A 20,740-nucleotide genomic window follows, 5' to 3' on the forward strand; every position below is an offset into this window, starting at 1 on the left:
CAATCAGAAAAATTAAAGGAACACACAACAGCAAACTATTAAAATACATGATTTTTATGTACAGTATAATGAAGAAACAGCTGACAGTAATAACAACATAAACGCAAATTACTAGACAGTTCTGGATCAAAGAAACACTAATTAGGGAAAAGACAAAGATTAACAATAAATAAATTATTGCTTCGTTGCTACTTTTTCTTCTTTAGGTACTAACTACAGAACAAGACGATATTTATTACCCAGTGGTGACTTTGTGCAGTTCGTGAACGTAAGTTGAGTGTATTTTCATTACAATATAAAGTCTAAGTAATAAGAAATGTGAAGCAATAATACAAGAAAATAAAATAATTCTCATCATCATCAGTATCATTGTCATCGGTGCAAAACTCAGACGACCCTGCTGGTATTTCTGTTTTATTTTGGTGCATAAATACACTTTGAACACCAAACAGCCAGCTATATGTACACACACATACACACACACACACACACTCACACACACTCACACGCCAAGGTTTATTTTCTTGTTTTAAATCAGACAAAACAAACCACTTTGTTTCTATGTACACACACTGGCTAGACAAAACAACCAGGTAAAACAGCAACATGTGTTCGGCTGGTGGCAGAGCTGTCCAATAACACAGAGCAAAAACAAAAAGCTCAAAGTTGATAGGTACAACTAGCAGCAATAAAGTGCTTTGATGAAACGAGTCTTCTGAGGTAACCAGGTTCCCCAACATGCATTTTTTAAAGTTTGGCTCCTCAGAAAAGACCCAAGTTCATACGTTCGACACGGAGCAAGACGACAACATCACCCAAAGCCCTGATGTCACATACAGGTGATTGATCACAGTTTACTTCTCAGCATGCACGTGTTTTTTTTCCTTTGAATGTATCATGCTAAATGAATTCTGTTCATATCACAGCATGTGGTTATTGTCTGCTAACATTTCACAAACTGGACAGATGAGATATGGGTCAACTGTACATCCAAGAGGGTTTTGATCTGATGTAAGGTTTCATCAGTGCCAAAAATACAGTACATTTATGAAGAAACATATAAGATTTAGCTACTTCATAGTACTGATAGGATAATTTCATTTCACTGTCTGATTGGTGTCAGCCAGGTTTGTGTAGTCTGGACAGTAGCTGCTGATGCCAAATCTCAAGCAGCTTCCAAGTGTTCATCAGTAAGTGTGGACCGATATTTAGACTTCATTATTTTCACGTAGTAAAAGGCTGATTCACACAAGTAGGTTGATCCACATATCATATTCTTAAGTTTGGATATTTTTCCTCAGCCTGCAAGTTCCAAAATGGAAATTGAGAATGCTTAAACTGGACTGACCAACATTAATGGAAATGCAAGACTGTTGCACTGTGACATCACAACACTACATCTCTGTAATTTAAATGCACTGAATTTAACAGAATTGATCTTTGGTTGAATTAAACCAATTGATTCTAAATTGCAGCGCAAATGGACTTTCACGGGACTTGATATATTGTACTCTAAAGTCTATAATCTTGGGGTATTCCTTATTGCTAGTGTGTTACTTGACATGTCCGTGTTTTTGTGGGCAAAACTTTTGATCGCTACTTACAGGGAAGGTCATTTTCAGACACGTTTAACTGGTTTAAGTGATTTATCTTGCACTTCTTTAGACACCAAAAAGACAAGCAAAAGCACAGCGCTTTGCAAGGTTGAAAGAAATGAAACAGAAGTTTATGTGTTAATTACAAATACACATTAACAAATTAAAGCGTATTTACTATACAGCCTGGTAGGAGTCCCGACAATTCTTAGAATGTGTACTTACGGCCTTAATCAGGACCTTTACGGGTCAAAATAAAACACTTCAGATTGACCTACACGCATGCAAATAATGCCTGTGGTATCAAATACATGATAGGAACATTAGTATTGATTATCACAACACACATATAGTACAAAAATCCATCTCACAGATTTACAGAACAGCAACCGAAGGCGGTGTGCATGTTTGTCTTCGCGATTAACCTATTCCAATAGACGTCCTCTTTGCATTTCATCGCATCAGTCATACACAAATGGACTTTCTGAACCCAGTACATCACTTATGTGATATGATCATGAGAAAAAACACTGCAAAATAAATACAAAATAAAAACATCCAAGTGGATGCCATGCTTAGCTTCCCTTTTTATTCCTTTATGATCAGTCAGTGAATGATAGGAACAAAAAGTCCGATAATAAACCACTACTTCTGCTTCTACTACTACATTTAGACACATTTCTACCAATTCTAGTGCTACATCTAGGTAAGTGAACGAATAAGTGACAAAGTGCTCGTATTGCAGGAGGTTCTTCACTCCCCCACCATGCTACCTTATCTTTTCTGTGAGACAGTGACGTGTCCGTGTGCCAGTACATCCACCACAGGCCGACCCGGCCCGTCCCTCGCCAAGCCAGCGGCAAATGCTCTACCCTCTAAATTTCGTTCTGATTTTAAGAGATTTTTAAATTAGAGCTGAAATGAAGGGTGTCTTTGCCTCTGTGTGAGAGAGAGAGAGACGGATTTGGACAGAGAACACATGCAGTAGAGAGGGTTTAGTTGCAGACTTTCGGGGGGCTGTCGGGACGTCGCGTCTGGATGATCTTCATCTTGGGCCGGGCCTCGTCGTCCTCCTCGGTCTCGCTCTCGCACACGTGCACCACCACGCTGGGGGTGGATTCTGTACCCGCATGCAGCTCGTATTGCTCACCTAAAGAGAGACAGAAACAGACAGAGAAGCTGAGTTGACGTTTTAACAGTTGTGACTGTTGATTTTGGCAACTTTCTAAGCTGCCATACAGTGGGGAAGACACTTTGTTGATTTGTGCAATAACTACTCATAAAATGGTCTCATCTTACGTCATAATTCACCTCACTGACGTCAGACCTGTCCTGTCGTTAATGTTAACAACGGTCATTGAAAGCCAGTGAGGACTTGACCAGTGAGGCATATTGCACTTGCATATCTGTCCAGCAGAGGGAGCTAAGTGCGTTTAAAAACGCTGTGACATGATCTGGCCAAAAGTATGTGGACATCCTTTATTTTACCGAGTTCAGTACGCCTGCTGACAGGTGCTTGGAGTCAAATAAAATAAAACAAATTATAAGCATTTAAATTTGAATTATATATGAACTCTAAAAAACATTGACCTACATAGTACTCAGACATCAACCCTATTAAACAATAACTGTAAAACCATCCCAGAGGAGTGGAGGCTGTTATAGCAGCTAACAAGATGGGGTATGTCATAACCATGGTCGTGTAACTTACATCAACAGCTGGGACCTAGAGTGGCACCATTTAATTATTATTATTATTTAGACAGGAGCTTGGGATGGTCAAGACAAAAGGATGCAGGAAAGCCGGCACATATTTGGTTTATCACATTTGGTTTATCACTGACTCTCACAATGTAAACACTGTTAGGGTGAGAGGTAGCTTGTTATTGCGCCACGTTGCTGTAGTTTTGGAAGCTTATCTGAACCCTAGGCAGTTGTTTTATAAGTTATTTAGCATTAATGCATAACTATGCTATGGATATGCAACACTTATCGGTACAAACCTGTAGGTGTGTGTGTGTGTGTGTGTGTGTGTGTGTGTGTGTGTGTGTGTGTGTACCTGGACCCAATTTAGCCACAGCACACAGAAGGTCATAGTTGATGACTGGTGTAGCATCTTCTGCTTGGCTCCACCCAACAGGAGGAGAAGAGGGTGGTGAGATGAGGAACTGTTTCACAGGTTGAGGTGGTGCCAGAAATGTTTTGTCCACGTCCTCACCTGAGTTCTGGACCTGAGGGACAGAATGACAGGAAACACTCTGAATTTAATGCAATTTTAAATGGCATGATGTTTGGCGCCTTCCTCGTCAGGCTGGTTGGGGAAGAACAGTTCTGAGGTGTCACTATAGATTTCAGACTGGGCCACACAAGGACGTCAGCTTTCTTTATTTTTAACCAGGGGTGGTCATACTTTCATGGCCTGAGATCTACTATTTCAGTCGACAGGTCATCGTTCTACTATATTTAAAATATTCCAGGACAGTGAAGCATGAATGTCATTCGCCTGCCGTTATTACCTGACACTGACACGCCCATTTTTCTTCATCTACTTGCCGTTTCAGCTCATTAATCCCATCATGAACCGTTACTTTTAAATCATTAAGCAAAGTTTAATCTATTACATCTATGATTCCAGGCTTTTAACCACCTGAAGGAATGTTTCGGCTAATTATTACGTTTGTTACATTTACACAATTTCCTCATTAACGTTAAAGTCAATCAGCCAAGACCTGCACCAGAGCCACAAGACTAACGTCCCAACCAATGGGGGTGCATAAAAACAATGAATGAATATTGAGCACAAATCTGAAATCTGAACAGGTGAGTTCTATTATATTGACTGATAATGCGAGTTCTGAACATTAGCCCTGCGATCAGTAGGTTTTTAAAACAATATGAGGCGACTAACTGACTAACTAAGTGCCAAGGAGGCCAGATATCGTGTGTCCAAACTTCAGGTGCACCAGTCAAAAACTCCCAAAATTAGAACACCTAATACCTTAAGCTACACCTATCATACAAATGAACTTTGTAGGTATACGTTTACTGACTGTAGCCCATCTGTTTCTCTGTACACGTTTTTACACCTGTACCCCACTTATCAAACAAAAGGTACCACTGGACCAAAAGGACCTCCACTGACCACTCCACTGTCTACTTCAATGATGCTCAGATCGTAATAAATGTACGTTCCAGGTAGGTGTACCTAATAAACCTCGGAGGTTGCATGGTACAGGGCGGGGTTTGGGTATGTAGGATTTTAAAAAATGGACTTGTGTCCAAACTTCAGGTGCACCAGTCAGAAACTCATTAATAAATTCAATTATTTAATGTCCCAAATTAGAACAGGATCAAACAACATCAGCATCTTCAAGCACACCTATCTGGTACATCTGTTGATTGATTTTTATAAGCTACACCTATCATACAGATGAACTTTGTAGGTATACGTTTACTACCTGTACCGCACTTATCAATCAAACTGTACCCCCATAGGACCACCACTGACCAGATGTTTTTTGTTTTTTGAGTGGTGGACCATCCTCAGCACTTCAGTGACGCTAAGATGGTAACAAGATAGGTGTGAAGCACCGATTATACCCCACACGTCCTGCTTGATTGATTATATTATATTATAAGTAAGGCAACTGCACACTGACCTGTGCAAAATAAAGGCTGAGTTTGGAGCCGTTGAATTCGGACTCGTGCAGCTCCACACGAGCGCGTGCGGCGGCCTCCGACGTGCCGAGGCTGATCCGGACCCTCCGGAAACTCTTGAACATCTGGAAGGTGGTCTGATTGTCGTAGATCCGGAACAGAGCCTCGAAACGCTCCTGCAGAACACATGGTAAAAGAGACAGCTTCATGTATCTACCGGACGTGACCTCCTTCGCATTCACTCCTAATATAAATCTAAATAAAATCTAAATAAAAGTGGTCAAAAGATGGGGCTACTCATCCATCATCAGTACCTTTTGAAGACAGTGTCCACATAGTTATGGCCATGGTGTACATAACATACATGGGATTTCCTTCTTTAGTAACTTGTGTTATAGAAAATGTGTCTGGGAGTCTAAAGTACCGAGAGAAGCAACATGTCTGTCGCTGATAAACAACAGTTAGCACAGAACGGAGGTTCCAAAGTCCAACACCCAATGTGATCTGTAAATTTTGATGACAGTGTCCACATAGTTATGGCCATGGTGTGCATAACATACATGTGATTTGCTTCTTTAGTAGCTTGTGTTAAAAGCAGATAAGAAACAACAGTTAGCACAGAACGGAGGTTCCAAAGTCCAACACCCAATGTGATATGACTAGAGCAGCATAAAGAGAAGGTCATAGTATCTATTCCTTGTTCTTCAGCTATTCCACTGCTGTAAGAACCCACTATAATGCCAATAAATTCTCCAATCCAATCAGATTTAATCTTTATCAGTTGACACCTTATTTTCCCATGACACTTGCTTTTATTACACCTGAAAAGAAAAATCAGCTTAGTTCCAAATATTAAATATAATTTCCCACCTCGATTTGAGGACACGACGGTCCTATAGAAAAAAATTGGATTCTGAATTTAGAAACAGGTCAGTGAGTCATTGTTTGTTTGGCAGCCTGCCGTGGGAGGATTTGGAGGTGAAACTGTGGGATTATGTCGATTATGGCTTATAAGGAAACAGAACATAACAGCTGTCCGCTGTCTTTAGCAAACAGCTGTAGAGTCAAACATGTCGTTAGGACAAATGCGTCCGACTTTCTGAGCCAAATTAGAATAAAATAATATACAGAATATTTTCTATGTATGTACTGTATATATATATATATACAGTGTATCACAAAAGTGAGTACACCCCTCACATTTCTGCAAATATTTTATTATATCTTTTCATGGGACAACACTATAGACATGAAACTTGGATATAACTTAGAGTAGTCAGTGTACAGCTTGTATAGCAGTGTAGATTTACTGTCTTCTGAAAATAACTCAACACACAGCCATTAATGTCTAAATGGCTGGCAACATAAGTGAGTACACCCCACAGTGAACATGTCCAAATTGTGCCGAAAGTGTCAATATTTTGTGTGACCACCATTATTATCCAGCACTGCCTTAACCCTCCTGGGCATGGAATTCACCAGAGCTGCACAGGTTGCTACTGGAATCCTCTTCCACTCCTCCATGATGACATCACGGAGCTGGTGGATGTTAGACACCTTGAACTCCTCCACCTTCCACTTGAGGATGCGCCACAGGTGCTCAATTGGGTTTAGTCCATCACCTTTACCTTCAGCTTCCTCAGCAAGGCAGTTGTCATCTTGGAGGTTGTGTTTGGGGTCGTTATCCTGTTGGAAAACTGCCATGAGGCCCAGTTTTCGAAGGGAGGGGATCATGCTCTGTTTCAGAATGTCACAGTACATGTTGGAATTCATGTTTCCCTCAATGAACCGCAGCTCCCCAGTGCCAGCAACACTCATGCAGCCCAAGGCCATGATGCTACCACCACCATGCTTGACTGTAGGCAAGATACAGTTGTCTTGGTACTTCTCACCAGGGCGCCGCCACACATGCTGGACACCATCTGAGCCAAACAAGTTTATCTTGGTCTCGTCAGACCACAGGGCATTCCAGTAATCCATGTTCTTGGACTGCTTGTCTTCAGCAAACTGTTTGCGGGCTTTCTTGTGCGTCAGCTTCCTTCTGGGATGACGACCATGCAGACCGAGTTTATGCAGTGTGCGGCGTATAGTCTGAGCACTGACAGGCTGACCTCCCACGTCTTCAACCTCTGCAGCAATGCTGGCAGCACTCATGTGTCTATTTTTTAAAGCCAACCTCTGGATATGACGCCGAACACGTGGACTCAACTTCTTTGGTCGACCCTGGCGAAGCCTGTTCCGAGTGGTACCTGTCCTGGAAAACCGCTGTATGACCTTGGCCACCATGCTATAGCTCAGTTTCAGGGTGTTAGCAATCATTTTATAGCCCAGGCCATCTTTGTGGACAGCAACAATTCTATTTCTCACATCCTCAGAGAGTTCTTTGCCATGAGGTGCCATGTTGAATATCCAGTGGCCAGTATGAGAGAATTGTACCCAAAACACCAAATTTAACAGCCCTGCTCCCCATTTACACCTGGGACCTTGACACATGACACCAGGGAGGGACAACGACACATTTGGGCACAATTTGGACATGTTCACTGTGGGGTGTACTCACTTATGTTGCCAGCTATTTAGACATTAATGGCTGTGTGTTGAGTTATTTTCAGAAGACAGTAAATCTACACTGCTATACAAGCTGTACACTGTCTACTCTAAGTTATATCCAAGTTTCATGTCTATAGTGTTGTCCCATGAAAAGATATAATGAAATATTTGCAGAAATGTGAGGGGTGTACTCACTTTTGTGATACACTGTATATATATATATATATATATATATATATATATATATATATATATATATATATAATTGGACTGTGTGTCTGGTGTGTCTTCAGTTTGTTCAGCTTTTCTGACACAACTGTCCTGCTGCTAAAGACGTGAAAGATTACGAATGAAGAGACAGCTCTTGTTAACCTTTGGACCCATGGACGTCTGGCTCTCTTCAAAAATGGTATCAGTTTCTTACTATCTATCGTTCTGATTAGCCGAAGGAACAGCATGCTCCTGGTGTTTATCTTCTCATCAGCCTACCTGTCATCACCAGCTGCCCCCAAACGCTTCACTTATCATAATGATCTCCAACCGTTAGAAAAAGGGACAGGACATAAGAGAGAGGACAGCGGACCGATCGAATTTACAGAAGTAAAAGAAGTAAAGACAGGCAGAATGGACATAATGAAATGACAGATGAAGCTAAAGCAAAGACAGGGAGGACCTGAGAAACATACATGCCTGCATAATAAAGTGTTTGTAACCTGCGATGTGTAACCGGAGAGGATGTGTTGATCACTTATTCATGCCGTTGCGTTTTTACTGCACTTCCTGGCTCAGGTGTACTCTTACACAACTGAGCTCAGATCGGGCAATACAGTCAGTAGGTTGTCACTGTTGGGCCCTTGAGCAAGGCCCTCAACCCTCAATCACTTAGACAGTATACTGTCTCTGTACTGTAAGTCGCTTTGGATAAACGTGTCTGCTAAATAACGTAAACCATACATAAAGTCTCTACATACAAGTATAGCTTAGTTCAGTCTGAGATGCTGAGATGTCCAAAGTAAAGACACAAGAGCTGTAGGTGATGCAAGGGTCACAGGTTGAAAAACTCTGGCTTTGATACCCTACAAGCTGCTCCTAACTACATTAAGGTTACATTTTTAATGTTTGCTAAGTACTGATTATGAAAACAACACAGCTGCCACAAACAACCGCTGTATGTGAGTGAACAGGTAAGTGTCTTGGGGTGTGTTCCTGCCTTGTGCCCATCACGACCCTGAACAAAATACTACACAAATCCAAGAACAATCCAAGATCGGATGGAATGGGGAAATACACCCCAAACAGGGCATCAGTTCATTTCTGGGGCAATGTAGAATGAAGAAGCCAATCCACCTTTGTATGTTTTAGGAGGTGGCAGGAAGCCTGAGTTTCCTTTAGAGATCATAGCATAGTGTTCCTATAGAGAATTTAAGGTCATTTATTATGCCTATTCTACAGGCTGTATTCAAGTACCCATTCTGGCTTATCAGTTAAGTTCAGGTAAATTGTTAATTGAGTAATTAAAAAAGCAATTTTTTATTTGTTTACAAGGGTCACGTTGTGTTTTTGGGTAAGATTTCTAATTTAGAGTGTCACGTGTACAATACTGGAGAAGATTAGAAAAGGGGTAAATATACATCCACGATGAGAGGAATGATACAATTACCACAGTTTACTCGCATGGGTTTAGTCCATGTCCTCCTAATTCATGGCTATGTAACTGAGTTTGTGTGTGTGTGTGTGTGTATGTGTGTGTAGGTGCATGCCCTGACTTGTTGCAATGTGCACTTATACACCTGGGAGGAAGCTTTGAAGAAGTGCAAATCCCAAAACCCAAGACGATTGGACCATAGGCTGAGGATTTACTGTTTGGACCTATGCTTTATTACAAATAGCCTCTGCATGTACAAAATACCACGCTATACTCGCAGTAGTGTTTTGCAGCTTGTGTTGGCATGTCGACCAACCAGCAGGAGTCACTACTGATCACACAGAGCCAAATGTGTTGGTTGATCATCTGGCCAAGCTGGTGGCACTTCCGAGTCTTGACAGCACCTAAAACATGAGACCTTAGAGCAACATGACTAACTAACGAAATTCCAAAGCAGTCTGGAATCAAGAACACTAAATAACACCAATCTGTAAACAAATCCAGCAGAAATGTAAAGACCAGTAAATAGTGGGTACCAAAATGTAATGTTTTAAGTCTAGAGAACGGCCTCAAAACGGCTGTGTACATCAAACATGAGCAAAAAAACGTTAGCAAAGAGGAACAGCGATCATGTGGACGTAGAAGCTCACCAACAGGACATCACTTTAAAGGTCCCAAAATAGGGGATCCATAATGGTACGAGCAACATCATTTGGTCCAGTGACTGCTCTGAATGGTTGCACATGCATGCTTTCCCCTGTCTGCTTGACTTTCCACTAGATACTTTCAGCCCAGTGCAGGTTTCCGTTTGCCTGATGCTTCCATCCTGCCAAGCGTCCTTTTTAAAAAAAAAAAAAAAAAATTTAATGTTAAACTTTTTTTTACAAAATATGGTCACTTTATTTCAGGTGGCTTTAGATCCACAGTGTCCCCAACCAGGAAAATATAATTTGTACAATATCCAGGAGCTACATTGCTAATGCTAACAAAACCTCCTTTGGAAAGTGACACACTGAGAATTATTGTATCGTAAAATTGTATTTAATTCTGTAATGGTCTGGCACTTAAACCAGGTTGTTTTTAAATAAAATCTCCACAAGTTACATGAACTAGAAACATCAGGGTAGCTGGTACCAAGCTGACACAAGCTAATGAGGGACAATAACGTGTTAGCTACACCCATGTGGATTTACAGTGAGGAACTATTTGGCCTAAGCGTGGAACATGGAAAGTCAAAGAGGAACATGAGTCTAGCATTTTTCCTAGAACAGAACAAAAATAGCGTCGACTGCAAGCGGCTCACGTCCTCTGCTGCGCTTCTGACCCGCTAACGGAAAAAAGCTGAACTAAAAATATGAAGGTCAAAGTACTGCACTCTCCCACATACTGAGGCTCTTCGAAATAAACAGCACAGGCCTGCTTAATCGACACAGCACGGCATTAAATGTGGATTAAGTCGAATTTTGTGAACAATTTAACATTAGATCTTAGAATGTGGGCACTTATTGATCCCACTTATTGATGCTGCCAGTTTAACTAAAAAACTCTCTAAACTCTGCTTGCACTTGAGCTGAGCAAAGAGGGGCAAAGACGGACATGTTTCCACATTCTAACTGTCAGGAGGGAAATAAACAGGAAATAAGTCCAGCCCTGCCATGTTTCTTAAATAAAGTGTACAAACCCCCCTTCCCCCAAAAACTGGGACAGTAAAATGCAACCCCCTCACAAAGCAGTGTTTAACAGGTATTAAAAAAAAAAAAAAAAAAACAGCACCAAAAATACGTTTAATGTTTCACCTTTTTCATTTGATAGATTTTTCTAATTATATAACATTCCTATTTTGATTCGGGACAGGGTCAAATAAAGACCATGCTGTGAAACATATATATATATACAGTGTATCACAAAAGTGAGTACACCCCTCACATTTCTGCAGATATTTAAGTATATCTTTTCATGGGACAACACTGACAAAATGACACTTTGACACAATGAAAAGTAGTCTGTGTGCAGCTTATATAACAGTGTAAATTTATTCTTCCCTCAAAATAACTCAATATACAGCCATTAATGTCTAAACCACCGGCAACAAAAGTGAGTACACCCCTTAGTGAAAGTTCCTGAAGTGTCAATATTTTGTGTGGCCACCATTATTTCTTAGAACTGCCTTAACTCTCCTGGGCATGGAGTTTACCAGAGCTTCACAGGTTGCCACTGGAATGCTTTTCCACTCCTCCATGACGACATCACGGAGCTGGCGGATATTCGAGACTTTGCGCTCCTCCACCTTCCGCTTGAGGATGCCCCAAAAATGTTCTATTGGGTTTAGGTCTGGAGACATGCTTGGCCAGTCCATCACCTTTACCCTCAGCCTCTTCAATAAAGCAGTGGTCGTCTTAGAGGTGTGTTTGGGGTCATTATCATGCTGGAACACTGCCCTGTGACCCAGTTTCCGGAGGGAGGGGATCATGCTCTGCTTCAGTATTTCACAGTACATATCGGAGATCGTGTGTCCCTCAATGAAATGTAACTCCCCAACACCTGCTGCACTCATGCAGCCCCAGACCATGGCATTCCCACCACCATGCTTGACTGTAGGCATGACACACTTATCTTTGTACTCCTCACCTGATTGCCGCCACACATGCTTGAGACCATCTGAACCAAACAAATTAATCTTGGTCTCATCAGACCATAGGACATGGTTCCAGTAATCCATGTCCTTTGTTGACATGTCTTCAGCAAACTGTTTGTGGGCTTTCTTGTGTAGAGACTTCAGAAGAGGCTTCCTTCTGGGGTGACAGCCATGCAGACCAATTTGATGTAGTGTGCGGCGTATGGTCTGAGCACTGACAGGCTGACCCCCCACCTTTTCAATCTCTGCAGCAATGCTGACAGCACTCCTGCGCCTATCTTTCAAAGACAGCAGTTGGATGTGACGCTGAGCACGTGCACTCAGCTTCTTTGGACGACAAACGCGAGGTCTGTTCTGAGTGGACCCTGCTCTTTTAAAATGCTGGATGATCTTGGCCACTGTGCTGCAGCTCAGTTTCAGGGTGTTGGCATCTTCTTGTAGCCTTGGCCATCTTCATGTAGCGCAACAATTCGTCTTTTAAGATCCTCAGAGAGTTCTTTGCCATGAGGTGCCATGTTGGAACTTTCAGTGACCAGTATGAGAGAGTGTGAGAGCTGTACTACTAAATTGAACACACCTGCTCCCTATGCACACCTGAGACCTAGTAACACTAACAAATCACATGACATTTTGGAGGGAAAATGACAAGCAGTGCTCAATTTGGACATTTAGGGGTGTAGTCTCTTAGGGGTGTACTCACTTTTGTTGCCGGTGGTTTAGACATTAATGGCTGTATATTGAGTTATTTTGAGGGAAGAATAAATTTACACTGTTATATAAGCTGCACACAGACTACTTTTCATTGTGTCAAAGTGTCATTTTGTCAGTGTTGTCCCATGAAAAGATATACTTAAATATCTGCAGAAATGTGAGGGGTGTACTCACTTTTGTGATACACTGTATATATATATATATACATTTTATATATATTTTTTGTTTATGCATTTATACACCTTTTTCCCCCTTTCAGCGCGTCTAATTGCCCGATTGCGCCATGCTTCCTCTCCACCAATGCTGATCCCCGCTCCGATTGAGGAGAACGAAGCTAACCCACACCCCCTCCGACACGTGGGCCTCAGCCGTATGTATCTTGTCACCTACACTTTGACGAGTGTAGTGCAGCTCAGTACTGTGTACGGAGAAACACACCCTGACAGCACTCTTTTCCAGCAGAGGTCATAATTGCATTAGTTATGAGAGAGACCCTACCCGGCTTAATCCCACCCCAACTGAACAACAGGCCAATCGTTGTTCATGTGGCCGCTCAGCCCAGAAGTCATATACTTGACGGGCACTGTGCACGGAGGGCCACACCCCCATCAGCATTATTCCTCAGCCCTGTGCAGACGCCATCAGTCAGTCAGCAGGGGTCGCAGTCGCACCAGTTATGAGGACCCATGATCCGACTTTCTTACCCCTAACCCTGAACAACAGCCAATCGTTGTTCATGCAGCTGCCCAGCCAGTCGGAAAGGCAGAGCTGAGATTCGATACGATGTATTTGAAACCCCAACTCTGGTGAGCTAGCGTACTTTACTGCTGCACCACCTGAGCGGCCATGCTGTGAAATATTAACAAAAAATCTAAACTAAGCAATGCTATCATAACAATAAATTAGTGTTAACCCAAAGCTCAGTTGTTTACAAGTAAGAATGGGTATTTGTTTGCAAAAAAAGTGCTAAAAATGTACAAATAATGCAACGAGTTTATGGATTTTGCCATCTACAGCATATAACATTACTAAAAGATTGAATCCAGATGATTCTCTGTGCACCTATACTGACACCTATGACCTTTGATCACATTGACATGAACATACTTTGGCTCTGGGATGCTTCAGAAAATGCTCTGGGCTCTTCTTAGAAAGACAGTGTGGCTTTGTAGTGAAAGAGTGCAGGTGCTAGACTGGCCTGCCTGCAGCCCAGACCTGTCAGCTAATAAAAACACTTGACAACAACTGCCTAAAAAAAGCATAAGACTCAAGAACATTAAAGAAACAAAGGATATATAAGAAAGAGATTTTAGGGATGCATTTCCACTAGTCCAGAACCTAGTGGTGCGTATTTTACAGTACAGAAACGAACCCTCGGCATTGTGCTTGGTGATGCCAGGCTTGTGCCTGCTTAGCCATAAGTAGCCACTTCATCCTGGTCAAAATTATAGACGTAGGACGCAACATGGTCATACATTCTGGACTCTATCATTTAGACATTTGGGTAATTAAGAATAGCCAGTCCGACTACTGGCAGAACATCATTTATAAGAAATGATTGCAGGAAAACCCAGACGGCTGCTTTGAGACAACGTTCACATCAGTAAACAAATTCAGTAATAAAAAACACAGGAAATAATCAAACATAGGGATTGAACCCAAGCTGCTGAATCCGTGCACCAGGCTTTATTATATAACCTCACAAAATAGCTCTAAGAAACTCAAATTTCAATTTGTACACGATCCTCACGAGGCATTACTCAGCAAGCCAAGCGTCCACCAAGTGTCCTCATTAACGACCGGGCTTGTTTAACCAAAGACGGAATGAGAAAATCAAACAGAATTGGGTCGCGTACCCCGCCGGGATGCTGTAATGATTTTGGACAAAGAATAGAGTTGTTTTTAATTAAGGATGTTCATGTTAAACAGAGGATTTTTAATTACTTGGCAGAGCTCAACAGCCTCTGACAAAGGTTAATGGCCCGACAGCAATTAGAGTGGGACCAGTGAGCGATGTGATCAGTCCTGACAAACCATCATCAGATGTACACAAGTGAAAAACTAAACTGGTACATGTCCAGCTGTAGGGGGCATTCATCTCAAATAGAGCAGGTTGGGGACGCATTTGTTGGCAATGCAAAACTGTGAAGTCTGTAGGCAAGTTCCAAAGTTTTATCAAACTGATTGTCTCCAATGTTAGAAACCAAAAAGCTAAGAGCTTGAGACTTGTCAACGTCATAGAAAGACAAAAGGTTTGCCTTTGGTTCTGACAGGGATCTAACAAGGCGAATGTACCAGCATAACCGGAGAACAACATTTGGAAAACCTCCCAACATTCTTCTAACACAATGAGTCAAGAATAGAACTGCTGGTCATTACGTAATGCCCTGCACTCCAGCGAGCGTCATGCTCTCAGGTTACACGCCCTGCCATAACCGGGTAGACGGGGACAAAGACAGACAGACAAACAAAGATAGAGAAAGTTACAAAGAGACATAAATACACCGAGGGACAAATGCTGTGAGAAAGAAATTCAGATTCAAGGACACGGTTTCAGTGATGCAAAGGTACATGCCAGGTCAAAGCATTAGTTTGCACTTTAAAGGTTTGCTTGTATTGACACCCTATTAGTGTAGTATGTGATTTAGGATACAGCACAAAACTCCCAAGCAACACCACTGTAATCCTGGGTATGAGCCTATTTTGCTTACATTCCTACATTACATTCTAAATAATCTCCACTCGATTCAGATCTAGTGACTGAGGAGGCCATTGAAGACCACTGAACGCATCGTTATGTTCATAGAAAGAAGAATTGTGCATTATCATTATACAGCGGTACCTAAATGCATGCCCTTCAGCATGAGAAGTTTGTACCCTTAAACTCAACGTGTTCAGTTTGTATTTTCCTCACTGTTTCACTTTTAAACTTGTGTTACAGCTCGAGGTGATCAGCTTTTTATTTTAGTGTTTTTATATTATATTTGTGTAATTTTTAGTGTATAAGTGTTAAAAACAACCCCATTATTTAACATTAGCCCAAAATATATGCAAGTCCAAAGGACCATGTGACGCATTAACAGGTTTTCCATACATCCTTATGGGAAAAAATACCTTAAAACTCAACGCCAGTCCCAGAACCAATTGACGTTGAGTTTCAAGGTACCTCTGTTTATTAAATTATAAAGAGGGCAATAAAGGCGAGCAGATTCCTCACACTTTACCTAAATTAGCAGCGGCTTAAACAGTTGACGCAAAACAAGTTCAAAGTCCAAGGATTCACGTACAAAACCAAGACTCATAATCAAATAGAATCCTCAGGCCGACTCGTGTGCTATGCTTATACACAGTCACAGCAACGAAATAATGAGAAGCAGATGGATGCTGGGAAACCAGAAGCTCGGGTGTAGTATGAAGTGCTGCTTGGAGACACTTGTCTTTGTTTGCTTCGTCTTCACGGATGTCAGTCTGTCTATTCCTGTCTATTTTAGCCAGGGCCTGACCAAACACCCAAAAACAAAAATAATGACCAGCGAGATAGCAACGGCACAAACGAGGTTTAACAGCACACAAGAGATATTGAGTGTGTGTGTGTGTGTGTGTGTGTGTGTGTGTGTGTGTGTGTGTGTGTGTCACTGTGTGTTTGATTAGAGGAAAAACTTGATGGGGGTTGTAGTCAGTGATTAGTAGGAAGGTTGTAGGTTCACTGGTAAATAGTGTAATGTTTTTACTATTACAAATAGCTCAAAATATCTTAAGGACACTGTAAACTGAATACCTGAAGCGATGCCTTAACTGAACTCTCAACTTTATGGCTCACAAATGAAAAAAAGCTAGACTACTGTGCTAAATTGCTTGCATACTTTCAAATTGAGTAGCATGTAACTTGTAAGTCCTTCAACTATTTATCAAACCAGTTGCAAAGCAGCTGTTTTAATTTAAGGCGCTAAAGACCAAGAGTTGATAGTTAAATCAGTTCCTCGAGAACCACAAGCATCAGCTATAGTGCACTTGTAGCCTAGCGGTTAAGGTACCAGACTAGTAATTGAAAGGTTGCTGGTTCACTGCCAGGTTGCCACTGTTGGGCCCTTGAGCAAAGCCCTTATAGCTTAGACAATATATACTGTCACAGTATTTGAAGTCGCTTAGGATGACAGCATCTGCAAAATGCCTAAAATGTAAAGCTACACTTATAGATAGATAGATAGATAGATAGATAGATAGATAGATAGATAGATAGATAGATAGATAGATAGATAGATAGATAGATAGATAGAGACAAAGACAGACAGACAGACAAAGACAGACAGACAGACAAAGACAGACAAAGACAGACAAAGACAGACAGACAGACAGACAGACAGACAGACAGACAGACAGATAAATAGACAGGTAGACGGCTAGACAGACAGACAGACAGATAGATACAGATAGATAGATAGATAGATAGATAGATAGATAGATAGATAGATAGATAGACAGACAGACAGACAGACAGACAGACAGACAGACATACAGACAGACAGACAGACAGATAGATAGATAGATAGATAGACACAGACAGACAGACAGACAGACAGCTAGATAGATAGATAGATAGATAGATAGATAGATAGATAGATAGATAGATAGATAGATAGATAGATAGATAGATAGATAGATAGATAGACAGACAGCTAGACAGATAGATAGATAGATAGATAGATAGATAGATAGATAGATAGATAGATAGATAGATAGATAGATAGATAGATAGACAGACAGACAGACAGACAGACAGACAGATAGACACATCAGAGCTGGGATTTCGAATACATCGTATCGAATCTCAGCTCTGCCATCCGACTGGGCAGGGCGGCTACATGAACAACGATTGGCCGTTGTTCACAAGGGACAAGCCGGACCAGGGTTCCTCAATGCGTTGATCAGGGTGTGACTCGTGCACAAAGCTGCTCCGCATATAGACTCGCCTCATGCAGGTGAAAAAGATGCAGTCGGTACTGCACACTCACTCACTCCTGATAATATTAGTTCAGTATTGTATTGTTTTTAACTTTGAAGTAAACATACCAGTAGGCATATTGGCTATTCTGATAAATAAGTGTTTAGTCCTTTGACCAGTCTATATTACAATCTCTCATGCAGGGGCGCTGTACCATGGCTGACCCTGCGCTCTGACCCCAGATTCCAAACAAGCTGGGACACGCAAAGACAAATAAGACAAATACTGTTTTTAAGTATATAAGACAAATAAAGGCGCTCTATTATATGTTCATTATATGAAATGGTGAAGGATTGAAAGGCTTGTAGGTCATTCTGTGAGCATGTTATAACGCTGCCTCATGCAGTATAAATAAAGCATTATAATGACATCATTAACGCATCCATCCAGACTGATCCCGACATTCCCATTCAGCACATGTATGTGCATGTGCGTAATGTTCGCCAATGCGTCTAAACCAGGCAGCACTGACCACTCTTCTCCCTCTTCGCCCGGCATTAGTCAGCCTATAGGATTCGGCGCTGCGCTCCGTGCGCGTCACCCGTTTTAGCGCACCGATGACGTTACCGGCGCGCAGCGGAATGTTAATGCGGAGCTGCGGCTGTTTCATTCAGAAAAACAGCGGCTGTGTGAGAAAAAAAACAGCCCTACACCCTATCCCATACAGAGAGCACAGTGAGGATTATGGGCAGTATGTACCAGATAGGATACGTGGTTTTAAATAACGCATCTACAATATTATTTAATAGAGTAAAATTTGGATAAAATAGTGCGCTTTGTATTATGGTGTTATTACACCTGGAGAATGTATTCATACATTCTAGGAAGATTTTTTGTACAGCTGTTGTACAGAAAACCATTCTGGCATTGTAAGAACTCAAGTAATAGATACCTAATGTATTTGTGACGTCATAATTTCCCACCATATCAACCATTTAAATGTATTAAAGATAGTAAAGATAGTTGCTCAATGACATAATATGATAAGAATCAGAGACTGTGCAGACACATTTTGAGACCTCATGTCTGCATTTTTGTGATTTATTACAACATGCGCCGAAAAGACTTCAAAGGGTTGTCGTTGCCAGGGGGCGTGGTCCTGTCTGGCGCCCATAGCGACCGTTCCTAGCCGCATAGATCAAAGATCACAGTCCAAGAGAGTGGCTTTAAGGTGGAATATAACAGTATATGTGATAAGTATGATGCATATGGATCAGTTGTGATCACGTATCCAATTAAGGGAACTTGAGATTGGTGGTAAGGGGGGCGAACTTGGTGTTTTATTTTCCTTTTTACCCCCCAATGCCATGTTTGCCTAGATTAAAGTTATATCATACATCTTTGGCAGAAGTTTAAAACGTGAATTATTCACACTAGGCTGTTTATGGCACACCAACACAAAACAAGAATAAAAGTATTAATCTTGTAGGGAAAAAAACCAAAAATTAATTAGACTTGTATAGACGGGAGACATGAATCCACACTAAACATAGACCTCTAATTAATGTTGTTTTTCATGTAGGAATAGTCTGATATATAAGGGTTCCACAGAGTTTCACAATGGGTGCTTAGATTAAATAATACTACCTTGTACACAGTGTTCCTGGAACAGATTTCAGACCAAGCACGACCATGGGACAGTGGCAGCGCTAGTTGGCAGAGCTCTGTGTTATCAATCGAAAGGTTGAGAGTTTGAATCCGGGCTCTCTGTTGGGCTCTTAACCCTCTCTGCTCCAGGGGCGCTGTGCATGGGCTGAACCTGTGCTCTGACCCCATGTACATGTGTATATGTATATAAGGCAAATAAAGGCATCCTATTTAACCCTATAATCAGGGTTATATGGTTACAAGGCATCTAGATAAATAAAGGACAATCTGTGACTCTGAGAGATGTGACCCGATGAAAACCTGGATTCATGCACCTGACACCTTAAACATATGATGGGTACCTGCAGTTTGTCCGATGTGAACACCTCTGCGTCCACATCGCACGCAATGAGCGTCACCAGCTCCAGTTTCATGTCGATCGATGGCATCCCACCTTCCAGGGCAACTCGGGAACAAGGTCAGCAATGGGACTGATTTTTCCCCCAGACTGTGTCTCTTGATTTATTCCTGGTGTCTTCGTCTCAGAGAGGGCAGAGGGAGACTGTGCGGACCGGCTGTAAGCTCCGCTGTTGGTGCGTCTGCGCGTTTTCGGTGCGCTGGTTCGGTTGGAGATGCGCTGTTAGGAGTCCGACACTGTGCTGCTGAATCCAGCTCTGCCTATCTGCTGCTTTCTCATGAACTGGGAGGGGTTAAGTGTTTCTGAACAGACCAATCATCGTGCGTCCCGCAACTGACGTCAATAGTTCGTTGTCCCGCATTTACTTTTCTGAATGCGTCTGTTAAAGGAATACTCTAGTAAACCTTGGGGGAGGATGGGGGGGGGGCATTAAAACTGCACTGGTCAACATTTCAGATTGTTCTGAATGAATCACTACTGCAAAGAAGATGGAAATATCTTGAGAGCTAATTAAATAGAATTATTAAAACTAAACATTAGTGTTATTATGATGTCATAATAGTTGCATTATTATATGATAACAGTCAGACAGGCTTGTTTACCTTCCTCCTGCTACTCATGTTCAGGACATTTATGTAACAGCAAATCAAACATAGCAGACCGGCCCGGTCCGATACACTAGCCCGCCACCTCGATGGGCTAACTAGAAATGAACAGGAATCAGCACCATAATTAAATGTTACAATAGTGTTATTATGATGTCACAATAGTGATATTATGATGTCATAATAGCTGTTTAGTAGTATAATAGGACACTTACGTGGCAGCAAAACAAACATAGCAGACAGGCCCGGTTAGCGCCCGGGTGCCAAAGAAGTCTAACACACTAGCCCACCACATCGGTGGGCTAACTAGAAATGAACAGGAATCAACGCCGTCA

The 20,740-nt window shown here is 41.7% G+C and overlaps 1 protein-coding gene across 1 annotated transcript; it reads right to left on the reverse strand.

Annotated features, from left to right (window-relative positions):
* Positions 1-1,503: 1,503 nt before the first annotated feature.
* Positions 1,504-20,047, reverse strand: rcan3 (regulator of calcineurin 3). Its single transcript, XM_063007241.1, has 4 exons — positions 19,745-20,047; positions 5,255-5,428; positions 3,655-3,826; positions 1,504-2,745 (listed from the first exon to the last, which is right to left on the reverse strand). Exons 1-4 carry the CDS (start codon positions 19,829-19,831, stop codon positions 2,591-2,593), a joined length of 588 nt encoding a protein of 195 aa, XP_062863311.1. The 5' UTR covers positions 19,832-20,047; the 3' UTR covers positions 1,504-2,590.
* Positions 20,048-20,740: the final 693 nt, after the last annotated feature.

This window comes from Trichomycterus rosablanca, chromosome 13 (genome assembly GCF_030014385.1).
Source record: "Trichomycterus rosablanca isolate fTriRos1 chromosome 13, fTriRos1.hap1, whole genome shotgun sequence".
Lineage (NCBI taxonomy): Eukaryota > Metazoa > Chordata > Actinopteri > Siluriformes > Trichomycteridae > Trichomycterus > Trichomycterus rosablanca.